Source organism: Plectropomus leopardus, chromosome 6 (genome assembly GCF_008729295.1).
Source record: "Plectropomus leopardus isolate mb chromosome 6, YSFRI_Pleo_2.0, whole genome shotgun sequence".
NCBI lineage: Eukaryota > Metazoa > Chordata > Actinopteri > Perciformes > Serranidae > Plectropomus > Plectropomus leopardus.
Genome location: NC_056468.1, coordinates 19980157 through 20006911, shown reverse-complemented (window position 1 = coordinate 20006911; position 26755 = coordinate 19980157). Strand labels below are relative to the sequence as shown.

Below are 26755 nucleotides of genomic sequence, written 5' to 3'. Positions count from 1 at the left end.
ATGAAGCCAACAAAGAATTGCCAAAAACTGCAGTTCCTCTAATGTCCCCTTGAGGCTGGCTCCAGAAGTGACTCAGTCTTTCATTTTCTTCAATCACATGTTAAAATGCACATCTTTACAGAAGAAACAAACATGTTTACAACCTGATATAACCTCTAATTTCAACATTCATGAAAACTTTAGCACACATTACTGTAGCTTCAGCACATCATACATATTTATAATTTTAAATATTCACATAATAATGCCAATTATTTCTTAATATTACTGTATTTCTATTTTATTTTATTTTCTTACATAGCCTACTTTATACACTCAGCATATTATACATATTCATGATTTTAGATATAAACATACTAGTGCTGCTACTTTTTTCCTATTATTACTGTGTTTCTATTTTACAGTTTTTACGGACTCAACACACTCAGTAAACTATACATATTTATCATTTTTAAATATTCACATAAGCTACTATTGCTTATTATTTTATTATAACTGTATTACCATTTTATATTTTATATTTTTACATACTTTGTGCTGGTACTTACATGTACTTTCTGTCATTCTATGCTTGGCATCAGAGTGACTGTAACGAACCACAATCAATGGTTGCATGCACTTTGTTGAAAACATGCAGTTGCTGCATGTTTTCAATAAAGTAATGTCTGATTCTGATATATTGTGACTGTGTCGACTCACCACACAAAGGCAGCACAAAAACTGAATTGTCCGCTGTTACACCCACGCCCACAGAGATACACAGTCGAGCTTCTCCATTCATACACATTTTCTCCTCCACAGGTTGGGGTGTAGGCTAAATACTTGTGTGGCGTTTGTTTGACGTGACACTCCCCCCTTGTCGATGGGAGGCCGACGTCACCCTGCCAGCGGAGGAGTGGATGGCCTCTGTAATAAAAATACATGAAGAGAATTGAGGAAAAGGAGAAGATTGGCCGGGGGGAAAAGCAACAACACGGCGTTTTATTCCTTTCTCTTCGCCCCGCTGCTGAGCCATGGACGTAAACGCCTTTTAACACAAACCGGGATATATTTCGTTTGCGGCATCGACAGCTCCGGCTGAAAGGCCATGTTATGTGTGGCTTTCTTGGTTTTTTGAGCAGACAGAGAGAGATAACTGTACTGTATCCCAGCCTAGCGGATTGGAGTGAAAGTCCGCCATATTCTGCCTTACCACGCCCGGGAGTCGAGCCATTGTAAAATAAACGGACAGCTGTATTCATGTGTTTTTCCCGTTGTTGCCCTCACCCACGGACGATAACTTGAGCACGGGGGATTTTTGTTGATTGAAAAATACCAACATTGAGGACTTTGAAGACAGGCTGGCCGGGCACGGATGGCAACGCTTAACGAGATCACAGCACGGAGGATGTGTCTTAAAAGGATCTGTTGATCATATTGAGAAGGAGAAGCAGATTACACCAATTAAGATTGCACAGATATTCAACTCAAACCGCTTTGGACACTGTTTTGAAGCTGTCGGGAAGCCACAGAGAGCGAACCGAAACGGGGGGAGGGGGGGTCAATAATTTCTCAAATATCTAATTTTTCCTTTTCCACCACAATCTGTGCGCTGTTCGGGCTCATTATAAAGGGCGTCCACGCGTTATTTCACCACAAGTAGGCCTGTATGAGGACGTTTTTTTGGCACACACAGGCCTCTGCTTTTTTTTTTTTTTTTACCCCGACGAATCTGAATGAATCAGTAAGAGGGAAAAAAGTGCGTGTTTTTCTTTAAAAAAAAAAAAACAAAACAAAACAAAAAAAGGAGCGAGAATGACCCTGGAATCCATAATGGCGTGTTGCCTCAGCGAGGAGGCGAAAGAAGCCAGGCGGATCAACGACGAGATCGAGAGGCAGCTCCGCCGGGATAAGAGGGACGCACGCCGGGAACTGAAACTGTTGCTTCTCGGTAAGCAGGGAGGGAGAGGAGTAGGGAGAGAGATGCAAACCCAAATTCCTCTCACCAAAAATACCTTTGTCAGGCAGGGGGGGAGGGGGGTGGGGGTCTGTTAATGGGGCTTCCCACCTGAGTGAAGTTGGGGAGTGTGTGTGTGTGTGGTTGAAATATGTCAGTGTTGTGAGTCCAGTGCACAGATTGGCAGGTCAGCACAGGGAGGAGATGCTGCCTAGTCAGGCCTGTAGGGCTTCCAGTGTTAAAACCACCTGATTTGAATAACTGCGACCGGTTAGTGTCGAGGAAACAAATGCTTTTGGGCCTCATGCATTCACTGGCCTGACAGCAACCTGTGCAGCCAGGCCTACAGGGCCTATCCAGGTGGTGTGCTCATGTCAAACACCGGCTGGGCCAAAGTCTAGCGTTTTATTGGGAGTAATCAAGGCAGTATCGCAGTTTAACACCTAACATTGGCAGTGATTATATCACCGGTGTCAGTCTATGGTGCAAGGTTGGAAGCATGCTGTCCTATCATATATAGTCCTGTGCAAAAGTCTTTGGCAGAGCTCCCATGGATCTTTAAAAAGTCTTAAAAGGCATTACATTTATTCATCTAAATAAAAGGTCTTAATTGGCATTAAACTATCCTAAATTCATCTTTCAGAAGTCTTAAAAATGCTCAGACATAGGAAATAGGATTGTTTTTGTAGCTGTTAATTGTTTTTCTTTTACATTGCATTGCAAAAGCTCAAAATAATGGGTAACTTTAAGAATAATGATAATGAACCAAATGCCTCCAGTTTAACATAACCAAAAAGTCATGTTCCATGTTACGGTATTTATTTGAAAAATAACATAAAATTCTCCCAAACATTAAGTAATTGATATTGGTTCAAGTTTTTTTTTTCCATTCAATATTCAATGTAAAAAATGCTCTTAACTTGTATTCCAAGTGGCATTAAAACGTTTCAAAAAGTCTTAAATCCCACTTGCCCTCAGTAGTAGGAGCCCTGCTTAGGCCACCCTAAACTTTGACATTTTAGCAAGTTATAATGCTCATACTTATTTATTTCTCAGTAGTCTCTTTGCTAAAATACAACTAGGACGTACAGGAAATATGTACAGTAGCCATCTTCCAGTGAGTTAAACTGTCACAAGTAGTGTATCTAATGCTCAACAAAGAAACGGCTAAAGTCCTAACATGGAATCAAAAGGTACTGTAGCTCAAACATTCAATACTGAGCTGTAGACATGTCTTGAATGCAACCTGGTGTAGATACGGCAGATGATTAGTGTTGTAAACCTCATATCGTCTGCCCAGCAGAGCTCAAGACAGACTAAGTGGAAAAGAGGATCACTTTAGCCTGTTGAAGTTATGTCTTTATTTCTGAAATATTTGTGTTTTTAATTCAGTTTACATAGTTCCTGTATGTTGTGGTTGAATTTTAGTGAAGAGATGGCTGATAAATATGTATGTTTATTATAACCTTAATAAAATAAGAGAAATAATTATATGTTTAGGGTGGCAAAAGACTTTTCCACAGCACTGTATATTAGAGCCGTGGTTCCTAACTGGTCCAGCCACTGGGTCCAGATTTCTCCTCTGTCATTAGTTCAAGCTCCACATATCAGATAAATCACCACACATCCAGTTTTATTTCACAAAATGTAAACACTTGAGCTTACAACACAGTGAAATAAAACCTGTGGCTAGGATAAAGTGCTAAAATGTAGTAAATATACAGCACTGCAACAAAAAAGGTGCATATTATTGCTTCAAGACCAGTGACATAAAAACACTGCAAAGGCACAGTATGTTAATAGTATGAACACCAAGAACAATACCAAAAACAGGACAATAAAATATTGAAAGAAGACAAACAAACAAACAAAAAGCAGGATGATGTGCTAAATGCAGCCCATAACAGGGTCTGTATTTTTAAATAAAGTGTGTTTTCTGTAAACCTGAGTATATCCTTCCCTAAACCACTGACGAGCTACTCTCTCTCATAGCTAGAAACTGGAGAAGAACGTCTCAGAATTATGAAATCACAGGGTGGAGTTGTCCAAACTTTTTAGAATGGCGGCCAGATTAGATAATGTCAAAATACCTGGGGGCCAGCTGCTTCTTGCATCATATGAGTTTAAAAAAAAAAAATTAAATCATATAAATGACACAGAAGCAACTGTTTCATCTTCAAGTGAAAAAGTATTCAACTTCCCATCGTTCGACTTTATACTTTGTTTGCCGTGGCCATGTCTGCTACATTGCAGGAAATTTCTGGCGTAAGGTTCATTAGCTTACCATCAGTTCATGAAAAACATGAGTTTCGTCTAGTTTTTACTCGGTGCATGTCTTCAGGCTGTAGGAGATTGTACTGCCATAGTGAGATGAATGAAATGCAAAGTGATCTTGCTCGATTAACTAATATTGCATTATTCTTATAGTATGTTTTAAAAGACAAGACAAGAGCCATTTAAAATCGGTTTTAGGACCACAACTGACCTCCGGGCCGGACTTTGGACATGACTGTCATAGGGTGTAAAGTCTGAAGCTGCTCCATAGATGGTGAATTTTTCGACCAACAGAACGTTTGTTTCAATTTTTATACCCAACTGAGCTTTAACTTATTGTAGTCTTAGTCCTGAAAGAGAAAATGTAGCTACGCAAAAACGTCATCATTCCTGTGCGCTCTCAGTGTTATCTATATCATCTTTCCCAATACATTTTCTATGGAGCATCTCCAGACTTTATTATGTACGAGATCACAAATTGAAGTTTTACCATGTTAGCTTTTGGATTTGGGAGAGAGTTGTTCATGTTTACTTAATTTTTTGGACGTCTTAAACTTTAAGAATAACATGAGTTCCCCTTTAAACAAATTAAAACCCTTTGCTATGAGGTGAAATAAATAATTCTACCTTTATGACTACATAACTTGTTAAGCCACATAGAATCATAAAACACCAGCCATTAAATCATAAAACTTTAAAATGACCCTATGCTACTTGTACTTTTTTGAAACACAGGGTTGTGATATTTGTTGGATGTTAATGCTCTCAGAAGTATTGGTCATACTTGAGAATTTTGAGGAAAACAAGACATTTACTCACCATCCCGTTTTTAATTTAGATTTGCTGCAAAAAGCCCATTCAGTTGTGTCGGCCGTGGTCTGGGAGATGGTGAAACCTCTCTTCCTGATCCAGGACCCTCCTCTCTCAGTCCCATACAAAATGCATGGAGGAAAAGTTGGTGGATCAGTTTTAAGATCACACCATCCAGACTACTTTCTGAAGAATACATGCAGGGTTTTTGTGTCTTTAGGGATGTTTTAAGAGAGATTTGAGGAAAAATGATGAAATGAGTCCCCGTTAACTGGATCTGAAGGTGCTGACTGCCACCTCGATTGTTAACTATGGTCAAATAATTGTGTTGTTGTTTTCCCCTAATCTCTTTTAATTCCCAACAATTCGCCTATTATGCAAACACATAAACAGCCAGTGACCCAAACCAAAAAGTGATGATTTAGTTAGTCTGAGGACGTTACCTGTATTTCTCACAAGACAGTATTAAACCTTTAAAACGTGAGTAAATTGGCTTAATTTCTTTCAAAACATGGGAAAAGGTGATGAGCAACTAAACAGGAAATTACCCCAAAATTGGCAAGAAATTAGAAAAGAAAATCAGCAAAGTAAAAACAAAAAAAGGGAAATGGCCCCAGAAAAGGGTATAAAAAATGTAAATAATTCTGTAAAATAATTTAAAAAATGTAAGTATTCTAATTATAACTATCACTTTCTGGTCATTTTTCCAGGCCTTTGAAAAGAAAATCTAAATCTTCTAATACATTTCAATTTTTCAGAACATTTTTTGCTAAATCTCTCATTGCCTTGTTTCCCATGTTTTTGAAAGAAATCAAACCAATTGGCTCGGGTTTAAGATATTTAAATACTTCTGAAAGACATTTGAATGCAGCACAAAAAAAAGTGATATCACTCAAAGAGTTAATGCAATATAAGTGATGACTCAGACCAAATGAATGAACACAATTCATATTTAATATGCATTTTTTTTTGTGCAGTAGTAGATCCTGCGGGGTGTTATATTTCAGAGTGGTTTAGAAGCCTCTAATGACAGGAAGCTTACAATTAATGTCTTTGAATATTGAGTCGCAGGGAAGAAGCGATCCATTAAGTAGCAGAGTAAAAAGTTTCCAGTAATGATGAACCATATGTGTGATCTCACACCAACATGCTCCTGTCTGGGTCAAGAAACAATTAGGGCCCAATCAACCATTTTTAGCTATGGGACCAGAGCTCGTGGAATATACTGTATGAGTATATACACAAGGCTCTGAATTCACAGTGAAAGCACTTTGTGGGTCTATTTAATACAAACTCTGCCGCTCTCACTGCTAGTGTGGGAGTTAACCGGAGGAAGTTGTGCATGCTCCACTATAGCTCCATTAACCCATATGCTACAGTATCGGTGTATTGCGGGTTTTTAAACTCACTAATTGCTAAATGTCCCCTGGGATCTGGAGCAAAACTCTCCAGTCAAGTCTAGAAGGTTCTCTATTCTTCAAAATGGCCAACGCTCGGTTTATAGTCTTTCAAACCCACTAATTGCTTTATATCCACAGAGACCGGGTATATTGAAGCCCACACAACAGAACAAATGAGCAAGTTTAAAAAACATCACAAACATTTAATCCGCTCTCCTCGTGCACCCTAACATCCATTTAGGCGTCGTAAACTAATGAGGGATATGTACTGAAATTGTCATTCATTTAACCTGGGCAGATCACCAAGAATACATAACTAGCAACAGAGTGAAGAGTTGTTGCAGTGGGAGGAGGAGGGGGTTCGATAGTGTTATGCTTCGGAGCTGTCTGGCACACACACACACACACACACACACACACACAGTTTAAAGTGAGCTAATGAGTCAGAGATACTAAAGGCTTCAGCAAGATCGGTGACTCAGGAGAAGTCCAGTGAAAATCAATCTCCGTTAAATCGGAATGAGGCGGGGCATTTCGGTAACTGAAACTGATCTCCAGCAATACATAAACATAAACACATTAATGGAAAATTAAATCACAGTCATAGAAATTTTAGTGATGTCATCAACAGAAAGCTCGGACCTCCTCATAGTTTACAAGAAAACAAAAGTATTCACACACACCCCATGTGTATGCTTAAAGCTTCATGTTAATGAAGCTGCAGGTGACGTTCAGAGTGTTAATATAGCAGAAAACAACCGTTTGCTATGTAAAAATATAACGGAGATGATGAAGTCACGTTACCTCTGTTTGTTGTTGTGAGAGACGGTTTAACCGCATGTGCTTGTTAGTGCATATAAGTTCCTGTGTGTTCAGGGTTGCAGCGATATACTGTGTTCAAGGTATACAGTGGTGCTAAAGTTGACGGCACTGTTTGTGTTTACTTAGCTACGGTGTTAAAAAATGCAATCAGATGGAAAATCTCTCATGCACATGTGCTCCTCCTTTTCCTGTTGACTGCATTTTACAAACGCTTCAATTGAGAAAATGATTTTAAGTCTCAATTACAAAGTGTTTGTTACTATTAATAGTAATAATGTGTAATACTGTATATTGCGATACCGTAAAATCGTGAGATGATAATTTCACCATGAAAATCTCATACTGTTGCAGTATGCGCTATCGAATGACATAGTCACAGAAGCGAAACGTCCACCCTCTGGTTACCTCCCTCATAATATTGTTAGCATGTTTGCTGTTGTTAGCACTGTCCAAACTGTTACTTTTCCAATAATATGCCATGCCAAAATGTTGCTGTATCAAATTCAGATATTTTGCAACACATGCCATGCTTTACAAAACAACATAATGATAAAAATTAAGATTTAATAACATTAGGCTACTCATTGGTACCAAAACAGCCACATGTGATCAGACATGTGGAGTGAAACAAACTAAACAGACCTTTTTTCCACAGCAGACATCTTGATTTATCAAACACCAGGTTCACAGGTGTAAATAATTAAACTGTTAATTGTTGCACTGCTGCAATGGGCATGGTAAAAAAAAAAATGAAGCATTATTAACATTGTTAGTGCCACCTGTGCTTTTCTTGCTATTGCAAGTCAAAATTTCTGCCCTATATCTGAATTATAACCCGCCATGAAAAATATTGCAAGTCAAAGTATATGCAGTGAAAAATACAGTAAAACAAGAGAAAACAGGAGAGTTTCTGATGCTAGCAAGATGTAGGTTATCAAGATGTATTCCCAAAGTAAAACAAGCAAGTTTTGTTTTCCTATCAACCAAGCCATGACAGGGTGGCTACCAGATGCCAGCCCCCAACAGGGAGCTACACGAGAGTCCCGATCGCACCCCCCCCCCCCCCCCCCCGCAAATTTAGAGGTGAAACGCCAAGTAGATTAAGTTTATTCCAAAACAAGAGTGAACCTGGAGTTGGCTTTCACTTTCACTTCGTCTGGTGATTCAGTTCACAAACTGTAACCAATAATTCCTGCATAGTGTAACTTCAAGATATCACATGACCCAAAGTTTCTCACAGCACATAAGCAAACGTGAGCACACCTCTGATGTTTTGTGAAAATAAAAGTGGTGCGTAATAACATCAAGAGCTGGAAAAGACCTTTGACTTTGACAGTCAGAGAAATGACAGAGAATTAATCTGAGAGTCTCCCACTGACGACCCAGCAGAAATCGAGTAGGTGCAGTCTGCATATTTAGAGTTTTCTTTAGGACGGAAGTCGGCAAGTGAACCCTCTTGTTTTCCAAGCGAGGCTCATTGACTGAGCTGCTCCACTGGAGGAGGAGCGGACAATGCTTCGAGGGCACTTGACTAGTTGTTGAGATAAGGAAGAGCACTTCTCTTTAACTTGCTAAACTTTCTGAAATGTGCAGGCTGTCGGGGCCTTTAGCTTAAAAACAACATTTACTTTAGCAGCAAGACTTTGAAGGAATTACATTCTGATAAAAGGTGAACAGACTGAGGCTGTTCTCTTGTCTTCATTTTTGAGTAAAGTGAACTCTTAAAGCGTGACATTGGGTCTGGAGAAATGTAAAGCGACGGGAGAAAGAAGGTGCAAGGCTCCATTACATTAGCTGAGATTCCAAACCTGTGCAGTCATGGGAAGTTCAAGATGATTGAAGAAGAGAGGAAAGTAGCAGCTAAGCCCAGGAATGGTGACAGAGTGACTGGAAACTAACAGAGAATCTGTTTTTTAGCACATAGGCTACAAATTACATATTTTTCCTGCTTTTCATTCTCCACATGTAGGTTTTCAGAGTGATTTTCTACCTTCACTGCCTGTCTCTTCAGTTGTTTTTTTTTAATTTTATAAAAGGATTTGAACGGCCTAGTAAGAGTAAAAGTTTAGTAAGTATTTTATCTTTATTTTTATATTTGGTTGAGTTCATTTTAGTGCTTGCAAACAGAAGTTGTTGGAACTTGTTTGAGCTCAAAACATGAGATAAAGACTGCAACAACATCTAAAACTCTAAATTTGAAAAAAAAAAATCAGCTAAACAAATCTTGAATATTTTGTATGACATCCATGTTTGTGTGGCTCATGGATAGTAACTAGAAACACTTTGCCTCATTGAAGCTTGTTTACTGTATATACACAACACACTGAACTCCAGACCACTGAAAGAGTCGGGAAACATTAACTACCTCTATTGTCAACGACTAAATTAACCACCAACTATTCTGAACATCAATAATCAATAATTGGTTAGTGTAATTTTTCTTAAGAAAAAAAAAATTGGCGTTTTCTGATTTAGCCTTTAAAAATGTTTCTTTTCTCCTCTATGACAGTTAACTGAAAATCTTTGAGTGGTGGCCATTTGAGGACGACATCTTGGGCTTTGGGAAACACTTACTGATATTTTTTGACATTTTATAGACCAAACAACTATCGATTAATCAAGAAAATAATCAACAGATTAATCGACAGTTTAGAAAGATTGTTAATTGCAGCTCTAATTCTCACCTGTACTGAAATAACCTTTTTTGTCTTTTTTTAAATAGAGCTTAAATCATAAATCAATTAATCAGTTTGTGTATTGATAGAAAATTAACCATTTTTTTAAACTGGCTAATCTTTTAAGGCATTGCCGAGCAACAATGCCAAGCATTTATTGTTTCCAGCTTCTCAAATGAGAGGATTCGAAGAAACAATTTGAATATGATATCTCGCGCTCTGATATATTTAATGTAAATTTGTCATTATGTATTTAATGTAAATTAGTTGGTGCCCTAAATTTTACCCTCGTAGGATACAAGGTACATGGTAAACTTATTAGCCATTTTTAAAACAGTAAACAGTAAATGCTGCACAATAATTTCTACTTTACTGCATTTATTACATACATCTGACTTCTGTTTATTAAACATTAACGTCAGAAGCATGTGTTGACAGTCAAAAGGGTTACACATGAATAATTATCAGGCTCATCTCCATCTGCTAAATTGATTTAAAACTGCTCAATTACAAAAGTGGCACAGCCCAGCTCCAGTCCTCAAGAGAGCATGGACCTAGTTTATGATTCCTGTCCCTCTTAACGCACTTACAGAGAACATCACAGATAAGTGGGATGACGGGGTTTGAAGGTAAATTGGATTTAAAAAAATCAGAACATGCAAAAAAGTTATATAATTTAGTTTATGTTATTACCTCTGCGGACACAGGAAATATCTACTGAACTGTGTTCTAATTTTGCACACCTGGATAACTTTTAAAATCATTGCAGCACTCACGCATTTTTGACCCTGATTTTTTTGCATATCATTTGTCAAAAACATTTGCAAAAGCGTTGATCTGCCCCAGTCACTGTGAGCTGCTTTTATCAGCCAAATGAAAGCTGTGGGAATTTTTTCAGGGCTACAACTGAACAAAGTCCACCGCAACTTTTAACAAGCTTTCAACAAACACATGGTTGTAATTGTGAGAGGAAGCACTAAAGATGTTATATGATTCTTGTATGAGTGCAGCCAATTTAACAGTGCAGCTATAGTAAGTGCAGAACTAAGGAGAAAGAACATTTTCTTTACAGTTTTACATTATTATTCAGTTCCACTACAGCAGACATTGTAATGCAAGTAAACACTTACAGAGTATCTGCATTTTCGACAGTATAATCAGGTGCTGCGCGACATTGACGGGATATAAACAGCACAGCACACTTAGAATTGTGCATAGTTCACATCTAGTTGTCCCAAACTAAAATAACTCACATTAACACGTATATGTACTACAAATGCTGGTGGAGAGTATATGAATGCTGGCTACTGTCTACACCGCAGTATTTTTTTAATTAAAATTTTGTCCGTGCCTTGTTTTTTTGCTTTAGTTTTGCTGATGCTGGCTTAAGGCTGCCTGCCATTAACACTGAATATATTTGACACCCACAGGAGTGAGATTTTCTTTATGAAATTGAAAACCAAAACCAGCACCTTAGATCGGAGAACAGGGTTTCAACTTTTAGTTCATAGAGGTGCAAAAACTCAAAATCATGTTTGTGTAATTGAGATGGACAAGAGAGCTTGGAATTCCCACCAATACAAGAGGGATCTCGTTATAATTATATTTTAGCCATATAATAAGCATATAGTTTATAATCAGAACCAAGCAGTGCCTGAAGCTTGTTAGATGTTATAGGAAGCCGGATCCACAGTATGATATTGTATTTTTAACGAATGATAAACCTAGCCTAGATTGTGGTTTGTAAAGCTGACTCCTGCACAGATACTACACACTGTAGTTAGAGAAACAAATTGCAAGTTGAACTGAAGCTTTTGTAAAAGTGATTGTGGTACTGTGGCCTTGCTGTGCTCTGCGTGTTAACTCGCTCCTTGAGGTGCTGCTAAGGTCTTGTGCTCTTGTGAATTCATTTCCTCTTCTTTGCTAATGCATTTTTTATAAAAATCAAGCAACATAGTGGTGGTCTTGAATTCCTCATCCCATTCGGTTTAAAAAGTCAGCTGCAGGCGTCTGTGCATAGCTGACGCTGATGCTGTGGTGCATTCAGGGGCTGCGGAAATGCAAAGCTCTCAGGACTCTGTCTCATGGCCAATAAACAAGAGTCTTTTTAGCTTTGACCAGTGCTCTATAACTCGCTCTGTCAGTTGGTCTGCAAAAAATTTGTCCCTCTTTGCAGCTACAGTTTTTGCCTAAAGAAGCTGAAATTTGGCATGGAGGTCGCAGCTATTTCAAATTAACGCTTGTTATTTGTGGAAGCTACCACATTTTTCAAAGTCCTTTGATTAACTTTAATATGTGCTTATACTTTGTTCTACCAGTTTAAGCATAGGTGGTAATTATTTTTCAGCTTACACTCAAGTTTCAAAATCCAGAGTATCACACGGGCAAATAAATGCACCACACACAGACACAAGGCAGCATGCCTGCTTTCATTTGTTTTTTCTAGGTCCTTTGAGTCTGACTGCATTCACGAGCCCAGGGGCACATCAGGTATTCTCCTCAGGTGTAATGTCGAGCAATTCGCGCCAGCCTCAAACACGGGGTTAATCCAGGGTCACTGCATTGGTTTGAAAGGTGACTCAGCAGCCTCTAATGGCCAGCGCACACTCACACCCAGCATACCCGCCGTCTCTTTCTCTCTCTCAGTGCTTCTCTCTCAGTAACAGAGAAGATCCATTAGGACCCAGATTTAAGTAATCCTGGAATATTCTGGAGTTATTGTCTTTAATATTTTAAGACTTTTGAGTCATTTTGTTATATTTTATTATACATACAGCTGATGGTTAAACAATGCTGTAAAGCCTTTTCATTTTTCTATAACTCAAGGTAACCTATATAAAACACTTTTGTAGGGTAGTATCTTACAAATTGAAGGAATAGTGTGTAAGATTTAGGGGGATTGAGTGACCTCTAGTGTTGAGAATTGCAGATTGCAACCGGCTGAAACTTCTCCGTGTTAGGAATCCTTCAGTGTTTATTGTTCGGGAGTTTTGTTTTTTTTTTGTTTTTTTTACCAGGAGTCGAATTAACCAAAGAGGTCTCTTCCTCTCTAAAACAAACAGACCAGGTGATTTAAACTGGTAAAAACGGTGAATAAAGTAGTTTCAAGTTACAGATCAGTGTTTCTCTGAAGCTGTTTGCCATGTCACAGATGGTCAGCGAGACAAACAATTGTTAATATGGGCTCACCTTTTTTCTCCAATAACTTTAGATCCAGATGTTTAGGTGGTGTATACCAGGAGCTGAATTATCCACAAAGGTCTTTTCCTCTCAAAACCAAATGAAATAAAGCAGTTTCTTATTAATTTTTTCCCCATAACATTTACCTGTTAACTATCTAACTAGTGGCCAATATGAAAATGGGAATTAGGTTTGGATTGTTTGTTCTGATCAACTAGAATCATTGTGGTGCAACATGGAGATCTTGTAACTTAATTATATATAAACGGCTCATCGAATAATAGATGATAAAAGCACAACAATTCTTATTTTCAGGAGATTATAAACTAAAGAAAACTATACTAATACTTATTCTATTTCTTTCTTCTTTTTTTTTTTGAAATGTCCCCTAAATCCTACAAACTGGAACTTTTATCTGAGGATTTTCTTGAATGGGTGAATCCCTAAAATAAACTGTTGATTCTGCTGTCTTGAAAGACATTATATTCCAATTTTTACACATAAAACAAAATTGTAGCATCTCAGCGACAATTTATCAGGTCAGACTTGGCCAACTGAGGCGACTTTAATCATAAACATTTCCATCTATGGATGAATTTATGAGTCACTCACATTCCTCTGTCTGTGTGAGGACATCAGGTTCTCTCCTATTCTCTGTGTTTGAACAGAGCCGAGATCAGAATTGTACCCCACACAAGTAACCCAGATCCTTTGTGCATGTACAAACCCAGAGCCCACTGGCAGTTCATTTAAGTTTTTTGATTACTCACTGTTCCACTTTGCCTGTTTAAAAAATAGAATGTGTCTATTTTTAGGGCGGATGCCGTAAGGCATTAACTTTTGTGCAACGCTATTTGTGGCCTGCAACAACTACTATTTGTCATTGAGGTTCAAGTAATAGTTAATTATAGGTGGTCCGAGTGTGTGGGTGGAAAGCAGGTGGTGACAAGTCTCACCCCTCTCTTTTGTGCTCCAAGGTGAATATTTTAAAGTGCACCAAAGGACAACAGCATTTTGTAGCACTAACAAGTAATCCAATTCAAAATCAAATAGTGTGAGCTGGAAGAAATCTGCGTCTACAAACCTAGTGTATTTTTTTTAATATATTTTATTAAAAAGTGAAAGTTAAGGCTGACAAACAATTATTTTTTTTTATCTCAGTTAATCACATAATGTCAATAGGTTATCGCGACTTATCATACGTTTTAAATTCCATTATTTTGCATTTCAAAACAGTTTTAAGTCCATTTTGACAGATAATATTACTAGATTTTCTCGATTAGGAATCAAATGACGACAAAAAACTGCATGTGATTGGCATAAAGTGGGCATGTCTGTAAAGGGGAGACTCATGGGTACCCACAGAGCCCACTTTCATGAGGATATCTTGAAGATACCCACGAAAAAAATGGACTTGAGGCTTGTGAGAGCATTGATTGTAAACATTTATGGCGTCCTTCTCAGCTGAGCTGTAACATTAGCTCGCTCAGTGGTGCTAGGGGAGCTAGCAGTATTGGATAGCTATTAACTAATCTTGTCCATACAGCAAAATAAAAGTATATTTTTGATTTCGGGGTGAACTGTCTCTATCAGAGTTAAATGCTTGGCTCCAGAGCACTTTAAGGGTAACTGTGCCAACTCCTGTTTTGTCATTATTGCCTTCCCTGCTCATTTCAGGTTTCTACACCTGCAAATTCACAATAGAAAAGCTGTTTCTTTAGAGGTTATGGCATTCAACACAAGTTATCTAAGACTTAAGAGACTTAAGAGTTATTTAAGTCTTTATCTTGGTTTTGTTAAGTGCATAATTTCTGTTTGTGGGGCCGCTGTAAGGAGGATAATTTGGCTAAATAGAATTTATATTGTACAATATAAAGGAGCGAAACGCATCCAGAAACTTTAGGTTACGCCGGAAGCCAGCGCACATCTCTTAGCCACCGTCATGCTAAACACACATACTCTCCTTCCTGCCAAAGTTACTCAAGAGTTAGTGTGGTGAAGTAAAGTTAGCCCTTTCAGTGAGTCTGCCAAGATCCTCAATGAACCAAAGACAAATTACACCCCCAGCTCTTCACACCCAAATAGTCCCTGTCACCACTGAGAGGGGAGAGATGTTGTTCTTGGTCTGTCACCAGACTAAGCAAACAGGCTGAGAGGAAAGTAGCCAGCACAGAATATTGAGTGTGTGGCTGACTGAGTGCACGAGTGAGTGATTACATACTGTGTGCATGTGCTGTTCATCTGTGTATGTGTGTGTACAGATGTGTGTGTGCACATATTTCGTCCTCGACAGGATGTTACAAAAAGCCACATGGATTAGTTTTTTTGCCCTCAGGAAAAGTCCTCACATTTAGATTTTTAAACTTTTTTAGAGGTATTTTTCATTCCCGTATTCAGCCTAACCTTGAACTTAATTAAAGCTCCATTAATTATTATTTTTTTGTGAATGCTCCTCATTGCTTCATCATGATGACTTAGACAAAAAAAAAGTATTACAGAGATTTAAGAAGGTTGCGCAAAGTGATCTAATCTCGCTTTCTGTATTTTTAACCTTTTGCTGCTGCAACTTCTATAAACATCTGACGGCGCTCAAGTCAGACTTGTGTCATTTCGAAAATGTAACAGAAATGTTCTTAGCAGGTCTGACCTTGTGTCTGCTGGTTGTGTGAATAGGCAACTTTTTTTGTTAATTTGCTCACCAGAATAACAGTGAATGTTGTTAATGCGTTTTTAGCCTATTCTGTTTCCCCCAAAAGATATATTAATGCAGCTTTCATTAAAAAGTCTATAAATACTATACTCTGTATCTGTATTCTCTGTATCTCATATTTTAAAGTTTTTATGGTTGTCCTCAAATTGCTCAACTCTAATCAACTAATTAATTGTTTTATTGTGAAAAAATGATTTTTGTCATGTTGTTGTAGTTCTCATTTTGCCCATAGAGGTCCAAAAAAAGTCGGAAATATCTAATATCCATTTAATGCTGGCCTTTCATCGAAACAAATTTTCAGGTGATTTTACTGTCACACAAGTTTCCAATGTTGGAATAAAATCATGACTTTGTGAGATGTAGTGTGCTCCTGTGATCTCAGCCATGCGATAAAAAGTAGTCGTAGAGCTCAGTCCGAGCTGTCCAGAGTCAGTCTTTTTCTTGTCCTGGCATTTTGAGAAAATTAAACATGTTTAATATTATTGTAAAATTTTATTTCGGGCTCATGCAAATTCTGAAGTTTAATGACGAGAACAGTTGACAAGCAAAAGCTGCACTCACTTAAGACACCAGAAGGGAGGCCGCAAACATGACGGGGACTCAGGGGAGGAGCAAGAACATGAAATAGTTGTGGTTATCTTGAACTGTGGTAAGGGAGGAGAAACTGGTGGTGTTGTGGAGTGAACAAGGGTTAGTGTGTGATTTGGTTTATATCTGATCAATTTATCAGGACTTATTTTAGTGAGAAATCTTAATTTTTGAAACGATTCGCCTCTCATTCCCATGGTCTCCTCCCACTAAAACAGCGTAGCTAACCAATGGAAGCAGGCAGCAAGTTTAGGCGATAAAATCCAAGATTTTAACTTTGTATGCATATGATGCCTTTTATCTTATGTTTCTAAACTTATTTGTTTTTGCAGACAGGAATTGTTAATATGTCATATACGTGTACGTGTCATATACGTATATGTGTCTTAAAGGGAGTTTGGCATAATTCTTTCCACCATGAGCAGAATGAGAAATAATCTCAAAAGAAATCTAGTTGTAGTCTTGCAAATAATGACCCTGTAAGAGCCCCAGGCTTTGCAAAATCCTAGAGTGTCACTAAAAACACACACTGTCTTTAGATGTCAGAGCGTGTTAGCCTTTAGTCTTTTCAGAGTCTTTTCATGTTTGGTAGGCATCAGGAGCATGGATGCTGACACAGAAAATTGAACGCGTTTTCGGGTTGAAAGAAGCCCTGCGCAAACCCACAAAATAAATAAATAAACTCTGGTCATTTGTTCCCTTTTCCTGTCTTTTTTTCTCAGGCACAGGGGAAAGTGGGAAAAGCACATTCATCAAACAGATGAGGATTATCCACGGTGCCGGTTACTCTGATGAGGACAAAAGGGGTTTCACCAAACTGGTCTATCAGAACATCTTCACAGCCATGCAGGCCATGATCCGAGCCTCGGAGACGCTCAAGGTCCCCTACAAATACGAGCACAACAAGGTAACTGAGATCCTTTCACTCGAGCCATTTCAAATTCCTCAACTGAAATGCCGACTGTTGTGAAGGGTGACTATTAGTTTGAGGAAAAAAGACTACAGAGTGGCTATGGCGTCCTTGTATATTTTTAGAGAGCTGTCTATCTTATTTGGAACAGCCATCCATAATCATTTCCTGTCCTTTTTGATACTTCCTGTGTCCTTAAAGCGCTCCAGCCCGTCATCACACCCTGTGCGTATTTGTGTTTGCCTGTGTGTTTAAGTGCACTCAAATCCATGAGTGCACACACACACACACACACATGCACACATGCAAATATACAAGAGAGACCTTCCCTGCACTACTCACCCAAAAATGACCTTACTTCTCTCTAAATTTCACATCAGGACCTCTTTCTTCCCTCTGTCACCCTTGTAGTCACAGCTTTGGGAACTGTTACAGTAACCTCTTACTCACAGTTTATTCCCTGTGAGAGTGACAAATGAAAGGCAGTGAAATGTAGGTATCGTAGTCACATAGTCACCTCTGCAACCTCTCTTTTTTTTTTTTTTTTTTTTTTTACAACAAATCAGGTCATTTCAGGTGACAGCTGACAGCTAACAACGCTGCTTCAGCTTGTTCCTGCCTGGCCACAGTCCAGTCAGATGTTGCTCGCTGAAAGGTTTTATAGAGATTTTGTTACAAGGGGTTGATAAATTATTTAGTAGATTTTAGTGTGATATCCTGAAGTCAGATCATGATCCTTGGATGTTAGGATCAGTAAGTGTTTCATTGATAATGCACAGACAAAGGGGGAGAGACTGAAGCAAAATTATTTTTGGTTGATGCAGAACAGTGCAGAACATTTAAGTGGTTTATTTAATGATGATTAACATCAAAAGTTAAAAGATGTTCTTTTTGTTATTTTTCAGCAAAAGTTAGTATGTCCTCAGTCTTCAGTGTTTAAGTATTCGGGTTTGTATTTCTGTATAATCTGGACTGACCCTGAAGGATAGTATGTATTTTTTGAATTGGGTTTTATGAGGCATTTAGTGTATAACCAGTAGATGTGGATCAGCACACCCTCAGATTGAAGAAGCAGGCAGAAGTACTGCAATAGAAGCTAAGTAATGTACTGCTATAGCCTGGGATAGCAGCAAAATCCACTTAAACAACCTAAAAAAAATCTATATCAGTTTAAGTGTATGCTGTATTTAGAATATATGCACCCCTTTACTTTGCCATCAAACAGCACTTTCAATGGGAAACTGACGCCACCAGACTCCACTAACAAAACCAGTATTTTTACCTTGGAGAACACGAGAGCTGCCGCACTACCTCTGCCTTGATCGTTTAGTTTATTTGTGTTATTGTGTGACTTTGGCGAAATCCTAACAAACTGTTTAAAACACCAAAGTCACACAATAACACAAATAAACTAAACGATCAAGGCAGAGGTAGTGCGGCAGCTCTCGTGTTCTCCAAGGTAAAAATACTGGTTTTGTTAGTGGAGTCTGGTGGCGTCAGTTTCCCATTGAAAGTGCTGTTTGATGGCAAAGTAAAGGGGTGCATATATTCTAAATACAGCATCCACTTAAACAACCTAAAAAAAATCTATATCAGTTTAAGTGTATGCTGTATTTAGAATATATGCACCCCTTTACTTTGCCATCACACAGCACTTTCAATGGGAAACTGACGCCACCAGACTCCACTAACAAAACCAGTATTTTTACCTTGGAGAACACGAGAGCTGCCGCACTACCTCTGCCTTGATCGTTTAGTTTATTTGTGTTATTGTGTGACTTTGGTGTTTTAAACAGTTTGTTAGGATTTCGCCAAAGTCACACCATAACTCACAAAAACAACAGCAGACCAGCAATTCCCATGTTAAGCAAGCTAAAAAACTGTTTTTGTCTCAGAAGTCTGGTGGCTTTGAAGAGAAAAAAGAAATGTTTCACTTTTAGTTTAGTTCCCCATCAGAAAGGGCCATCTGTGGCAAGGTGAAGCAGTAAAAATATTCTTAATATAGCATATGCTGGTGGATTGTTTAGCTGGCTATAAATTACATTTTGCAGCTGCCCCCTGTCCACACCAGTACATTGCTCAGCTTCTGTGTCGGTCCTCCTGCCTGCTTCTCCAAACTGCTGACTGCTATCTACTGTGGGTTATACACTGACTGAGGATAAATACCTATACCAAAACCTCATACAACACAACTTAAAATAATCTGAAAACGCCCTTTATTAGGTAGATTTCTGAAGGTTGTTGACCAGATAAAGTGGCGGGTTGCCGCATAAGAGAAGTCCCCACTTGTATTTTCACTAACGATTTATGAAGAAGTGGTTCAGCCGTCACACACTGCCAGCACTTTAAAATGGCACCACAACTTGAATATAGCTCTCTGCTACTGTGGTTGGATCGCCATTGTCCATGTTAGCTTTCACTTCCTGTCCCTCACATGCTCATGAAAAATAAAACTGAATATGTTGTATCAGCCCAGCCATTTCACCACTGTTTAACCCACTTTGAACACAACACAGACCATGCACATCCCTCGGACATTTAGAATAAAAATAATGCAACCATAATCTTTCTCATTTAAGAAAATACAGTTCAGTCACTGGAAACACTTTCAGTACTAAGTGGAAATACCAGAGTACTAGCATTGCACTATGAGAGTACGCAAGTACAACAAACAACAAAGTATATGTGTAACAATACTACTGAATTTTTTGTCAAACGTTGTATCCAACATCCCTCTGCTCTTATATACACCAGGCAAAAATGGGAAGTGTCATATCTTTGACAAAGGCTTTCACTGACATGGCAAAGGAAGTGAAAATGAAACCTGTTGATCATGTTTACAGACTGTCTGGGCACTTGGAGTAAATGTCACGATGGGTGGGTTAATCAGGCCCACCCATCAAAGTACTACAGTGTATTTACTGTATACCTGTTTGGTCTCTCAGACATCTTACTTCTTGCTTTTATTATATTCTTTTATATAATTATTTATTTATAATCTATAATTAGTTCAGTGCGCAAAAGAGGAACATTTTCCATTCAGGAACATGTTGATCTCTTGTCATGGGACACAGGAGAGTTTTAATGGGAATCTGGGGCAGCGAAACTTTCCCCTTAATAGCCCCAGAGGGATTTGAGCTTCAGATATTAGGTCCATGCTGAGCCTGGAGGTGTAGAGTAATTTTTGGATGTAGAATATGTCAGTGAGTGAGTTAGAAAATAAACCAGTGATAATTAGGACTGCGGAGCCTGTATGTTGATTGTCTTTCAGTCATTATCAAAAAAAAGCTTGATGAAGTTAACTTTTTGTTTGTTTTAGTTAAATCAGGATGTGTGTCTCAGTAAGTCACAGCATGTTTTTACTCTTTGTTTTTTTATTCCCTGCAGGGCAACGCCAACATTGTGAGAGAGGTGGATGTAGAAAAGGTCAGCATGTTTGAGAAGCCTTACGTAGATGCAATCAAGAGTTTATGGAATGACCCGGGCATCCAGGAATGCTACGATCGAAGGAGGGAATACCAACTCTCAGACTCCACTAAATAGTGAGTAGAACGAAAAAACAACACATACAAATGTCTGAACCAGACTCCTGAAATCAGTGGGGTATGAAGTGAATTCCAGCTTTTTAAGGTGAAATACAAAACCTTCTAAAAGGCACTGGAGTTATATTGTGGATGTAATAACAAATTCACACCCTGTTTAATTTCCTCTTTGTGTCTGTAGTTACCTGAACGCGTTGGATCGGATCGCCGAGCCATCTTACCTTCCCACCCAGCAGGATGTGTTGAGGGTCCGAGTCCCCACCACGGGCATCATTGAATACCCGTTTGACCTGCAGAGTGTCATATTCAGGTGAGTAAATAAATATATTCAGAATCAGAATAGCAGTTGTGTACACATACCCGTAGTTTTTAACTAACTTTTGTTATTTTGTACAGCTGCTCAAGTGGGTAAAAGCATAGAAAATCTTCATGTTAATGTTAAAAGAAAGCATGTTTAATTAGACCTTTATTTAAATCATATTTTCTAACGAGTCCAACAAGTCTAACATTCCCATTAGTCTACCAAAGGTATGTGTATAACACAGGCAGGAAGACATAAAGTATCTACTTATTTCAAGAGGAACTATTGTTGTCATTTTCAGGTTAATACTTGTATTTTGGGTTTCTACTAAACATGTTTACATGTGTTAATGTTCAAAAAATACCCTATTTTCCTCATATTTCCTCTATGCTGGGACACCTGTATTAAGCCCATGTCTGAGACGCTCCGTCTTTAGAATATAATAGGGTAGAAGTAGTCGTCATGGTCACATTATTAAAATGCTGCTTTTTCTCAGCAGAATATTTGGATCACATTGAAGTTACACACAGAGATTAACAGAGTCATCACATGTGATTCACCTTTGATCTGCTTTGATTGGTCAGTGTTTGCGGGTCTCTGCGCCGTCATTGTAGCCGAGGAATGACTGTTTTCAGTCACCAGTAGAGTCTTCACAACCGGAAACCTTCCAGCAGAAATCTGATCTGAAATCAGGGACAAATTAACATCAGCAACCGAGATTACATGTTTGCCTGATGTTAGCATGTAGCGACAGGTAGCATTGTAAGCTGCGTAATGTTAACACTTGCAGTAGTGTTCCTGGACAGATGACCATATAAAAAAAATGTTGTGAGCTGATGTTATCTTGTAGCCAAAGTAGAAAAATAGTCTGAAGCCTGAGGTTCTTGCTCACAGGGATTACACTTACATAAGTTTGCCTCTTTATTTGAAACTTTGGCCATATTTAATGTGAAGATCCAACATAGTAACATTATATATGATTTAAAATAAGTAAAAGCATAATAGGTTTTCTATTAGTTTCAAATGTTGGCACATTTCTTTGAGACGTTATCTTTTTACTTCAGCACCAGTAAAAGTGAAATGTTGTGCTTTTTTTTCAAATACTTTTCTGATGGTTATAATTGATTTTGCATATAAAATATCAATCCACATTGTGAAGTTCAATAAGCTCATAAAATATAATAGAATACAAGGTACTTTGTTACGGTTTATAGTAACTAACAGTAAAATTGTGACTGAGAGACATAATTTTCCTGTTATAAGAATGATACTCTTTCTTTACTTAAAACAGCTTCAGAGAATAGAAATAGTGTCACACGCTGTTCCACTTTTGGTTCTTTAGTGAATAATACAACAACTTCCCCTTATCTTCAGTCTCACTTAGAATATAATTAGGCAAAGTTAGTATTGACGTCACACACACGGATCATCAGATTCATCACGTGATTCACCTTTGGCCTGTTTGTTTAATTAAGATAATCATAGAGATTTGTAAACGTTTTCCTCACACTAACTGTTTTCTCTCCCCTGCATGCTGCTGCCATGGCAGGATGGTGGATGTCGGAGGTCAGAGGTCGGAGAGAAGGAAGTGGATCCACTGTTTTGAGAACGTCACATCCATCATGTTCCTGGTAGCGCTCAGCGAGTACGACCAAGTTTTGGTGGAGTCGGACAACGAGGTGAATGATAAAAAAACGTAACTTTAACAATCAAACTAATTGTAATTCTTAGTTTCACATTTGAAAACAATGACTTCGCCTAAATGCTTTATCATTTAATGTGATGTGGAAGATGAGTTGGCTCTGAAGATGAAAAGCTAGTCCTTATTTAAAACAATGGAAATCAGTTTCTCCCCCTGCCTGGCTGCGCTCCACCTTTTTTTCCCCTTGGAAAGCATTTGTAAATGATCAGCCAGCTGTTTTGAATACGGCCTCGGGCCACATCTCCACCTTAAGAGGATATAGCATGTGTGTCAGTTTGTTAAAGTGTATTAATGAGCAGGTGTGTGTTTGTATGTGTGTTTTCCTTCCTTTGTTACCGCAAGCCTGCAAGAAAGAGAGGACTGACCAGCTGCGTGTCCTCTGTTCTCTGACGTCAATAGATTAGTTTTTATCGTATACAGGAGATTTTCTGTTTAGCACTTTAAATACACTGCAGTGCCGTCTGATGTCTAAGGTTTGCTTTCAGAACGGTTGTTTTGTTCAATTATACACTGAACTCAAGAGCAAGGGAGAAATTAAACTCTTGAAGGCGACATGGCCGCCCTTCTCTCTCGTCGTTACTGCTCTCCCTCTGGTGTGGTAAAACGTTTATTAAAATCTGTACTTAATGAGAATGAAGGACTGAGGTTTAATTAAGTGATTAACTCTCTCTCTCTCTCTCTCTCTCTCTCTCTCTCTCTCTCTCTCTCTCTCTGTCTTTCTCTCTCTCTCTCACGCACATATTCACACTCTCTCTGCAGAACCGGATGGAGGAGAGTAAAGCTTTGTTTAGGACAATAATCACATACCCTTGGTTCCAAAACTCCTCAGTCATTCTCTTCCTCAACAAGAAGGATCTGCTGGAGGAGAAGATCATGTACTCTCATCTGGTTGACTACTTCCCAGAGTATGACGGTGAGTGACGGCTCAGTCCAGCCCAAACATCTGAAACAAACACAAAGCTCCTCCTATTAGCTTTTAGTTTATGTCACTCCATATTGATACAGTATGAAAGCGTAAGGTGCAAATCAGGTTAAGGTTTTCACTGTCTGACACGCATTCTCAAGGCTATAAACTTATTCTGAAAATTAGGCCATATGACTTTGTGTCATTGTTAATTTGACGTAATAATTAGCATCAAATATTAATGCCGCCAACATACAGCCATAAGAATAGTATTGGACTAATGCTAATTTGCTTTGATAAAGGTGTTATTGGCTTTTGCTGATAATGTGTCCATGATAAAGGAGCTGTATGCGACCTTTAGAGCATATCTATGATCCAGAGTCTGGGGTGGTATTTTGTGCACACAGCTCTTAACATGGAGCTGGTGGCTAGCAGCTAATGGTGCTAAGTCCTTAAACACCATGAACAACAGCAACAGTGCTGAAAGAGCTAACATAATTAACGGGGAAAGAAGTGTGGATGTTACGCTTCCATAACGACAACATCCCAATATCAGCGTGAGTCACTTCTTGAGCAACATGCAAAGTGGTGGCAATGTTGGAGTCAGTGGGATACACTCACAGGTTCACATGCACTAACATGCACAAGGGGGCGGACTGTCGACCACAGCAAAGAACAGAAAAGTTCGGATTACCTCATTCTTCACCCTCTCGTCAGGACACCATAACTCTGCTATATCTTCACATAGGAAATAGTAGTTTGCTTCAGTATTTATGCTCTGAATGTTGCATACAGCTCCTTTAATATGTCCTGCTCAGTAATATACTTTATTATGACTGGTAAACACTACACCTAAATACTGACATTATAATGTTTTTGTTGTTCTGGTTAGATAATGAGGCTGCATGATTTATCAGTCAGTCTTTCAGTCAATTACATAAAAATGTGCCTGACTCATCATACAGTGTTTGATATACAGTTAATATATTTTGTATGTGCTTAAGTCTGACATTTCATGATTTTCAACTATTACATAACATTTCTCATCAAAATGTGACAACTAATGGGCAATTTGAATTTATTCAAAACAATATTGTAACATATCTTTTTTAGTTTTTGAAAACCATTCAGCAGTAATTTGACCATCAGACAGTCAGCCTTTTGGATGCACCACCAATAAAGACATACCATGCAGGATTTTCCCAAAAACAATGTGTCAGAAGACATGACTCATACAGAAGTAACCCCTCTAAATCATCATCTGTGACCTACTAGAAGTGTGTGGTGGCGTACTTTTTCTGCAGACTCGGCCCTCTGCTTGTATTTTCTCATTTTCATGTTTAAGGACGTCTATACTCACAGCGCTCAGGTGAAGTCAGGGCTTTATAAAAATGTAGAGATGCTAAACAAACAGACAATCTTTATCTCCTCTTGAGTAGTTTGTTCATTTCTTGAGCAGGTGTTAATACTATTAATACAGTAAATAAATGAATGTTATATTCAGTTCTTGACTCAGACCTCTAAAGTTCCTGTATTTGTGCTACGTTAGTACAGCAGCACTAGTTTAATAATCCTCCCCTGGTTGCCATGCAGATTCTGACCAATCAGACAGTGCCTGAATGTAACGTCTCTGTCTAACTCAGAGTTAACAGCAATTTTTGTATCGGACAGAATTTAATTTATTGTCACTATATTAAAAATCACTTATAGTAGTTGTATGCAATGGCTATCAAAAAAAGATTTACTGTGCAGCCTGAGTCAAAGCTTATTTGATCTTATCGGTACTCACTGTAATGACAGAAACAGCTCGATGTATCTTGTGGTAACTGGGTTCATAGAGTGTCGTCTTCTCGTCTCCAGGTCCTCAGAGGGACGCCCAAGCAGGGCGAGAGTTTATCCTCAAGATGTTTGTGGACCTGAATCCAGACAGCGACAAGATCATCTACTCTCACTTCACCTGTGCCACTGACACAGAGAACATCCGTTTCGTCTTTGCTGCCGTCAAAGACACCATCCTGCAGCTCAACCTAAAGGAGTACAACCTGGTGTAGAGCGGAGCGGGGCTGCCGACGGGAGGCCCTCAACACACACTGACTGACGCAATCTGTGAAAAGATAGATCATATACACACACATGAAAAGAAAATCAGAGAAAAAAATCTAATGGTTGCATAATACTAATTTATTTGCCATTTGTTGGTCTCTTGGTCCCCAGGAGATGAGCAAAGTAAATGTTATCTTGCTATTTAAGGAGTTGATGAAATATAGGGAGGGGGGGGGAGGGAGGGGGGGCAAGATATTTGGAAGAGTTGGGGAGGGATTTGCTGTTGAATATGTACAGCAACGATCCTCATTTCTAGGCTTTGCGCATTGTGAAATTTTGTTTTTTTGACAGAAAGAAAGAAACTACTTTGTGCACTCGAGGTTTGGGGGTTTGTTTTGTTTTGTCAGTCTGATACATCAGAGCTGGAATGAATGCAATGTGCTCCCTGCCTCCTGCCTTTTTATAGACAAGAAGAAAAGACAAAGTTTTCATTCATTTTTTTTTTTTATTTTTTTTTTACCTTCCCTCATGTGTCATTTCTGAAGCTTCATTCTGGGCGCTAACCTGTTTGACCCGCAGGAAATGATGTAACAGATCTCTAAGTAACAGCTTCCACTTTGCTTAAAAGAACTGATTGATAAATCTAAACTGTGATTTTTAAATTATTTCATATTGATTTGGTAATAATTGAGTTAAATCATTATTACATTGCATCGACCTTGGTACCATCGGCTTAGTTGAGCATGTGTGACAGCGGAGTCCCCACATTTTGGGGAGTGAAATAGCCAGATACTTAACAGTCATGATGTCTCCGGCATTGATTTAACCATGAAGTTTAGAAGTTTGAGAGAAATAAGCTTTAAAAAGGCTTCCTGAGCTTTGAGCGAGCAGGTGAGGAGGCACACAGAGACGTCATGAAAACCATGATGGTTGCTTTACACAGACTGAAGAGAGCCGA

General features: G+C 38.6%; 1 protein-coding gene across 1 annotated transcript; it reads left to right on the top strand.

Moving 5' to 3' along the window:
- The first annotated feature begins 801 nt into the window (after nucleotides 1–801).
- On the top strand, nucleotides 802–26022 carry LOC121944025 (guanine nucleotide-binding protein G(q) subunit alpha). Its single transcript, XM_042487682.1, has 7 exons — nucleotides 802–1930; nucleotides 17118–17302; nucleotides 20693–20847; nucleotides 21029–21157; nucleotides 22698–22827; nucleotides 23610–23763; nucleotides 25615–26022. Exons 1-7 carry the CDS (start codon nucleotides 1795–1797, stop codon nucleotides 25803–25805), a joined length of 1080 nt encoding a protein of 359 aa, XP_042343616.1. The 5' UTR covers nucleotides 802–1794; the 3' UTR covers nucleotides 25806–26022.
- The last annotated feature ends 733 nt before the right edge of the window (nucleotides 26023–26755 follow it).

Excerpts from the sequence above, each read along its gene's own strand:
- LOC121944025 (XM_042487682.1), top strand. The coding sequence starts at position 1,795 with ATGACCCTGGAATCCATAATGGCGTGTTGCCTCAGCGAGGAGGCGAAA. Across the intron at positions 1,931-17,117 it reads ACTGAAACTGTTGCTTCTCG|GCACAGGGGAAAGTGGGAAA; the intron begins GTAAGCAGGGAG and ends TTTTTTTCTCAG. Across the intron at positions 17,303-20,692 it reads ACAAATACGAGCACAACAAG|GGCAACGCCAACATTGTGAG; the intron begins GTAACTGAGATC and ends TATTCCCTGCAG.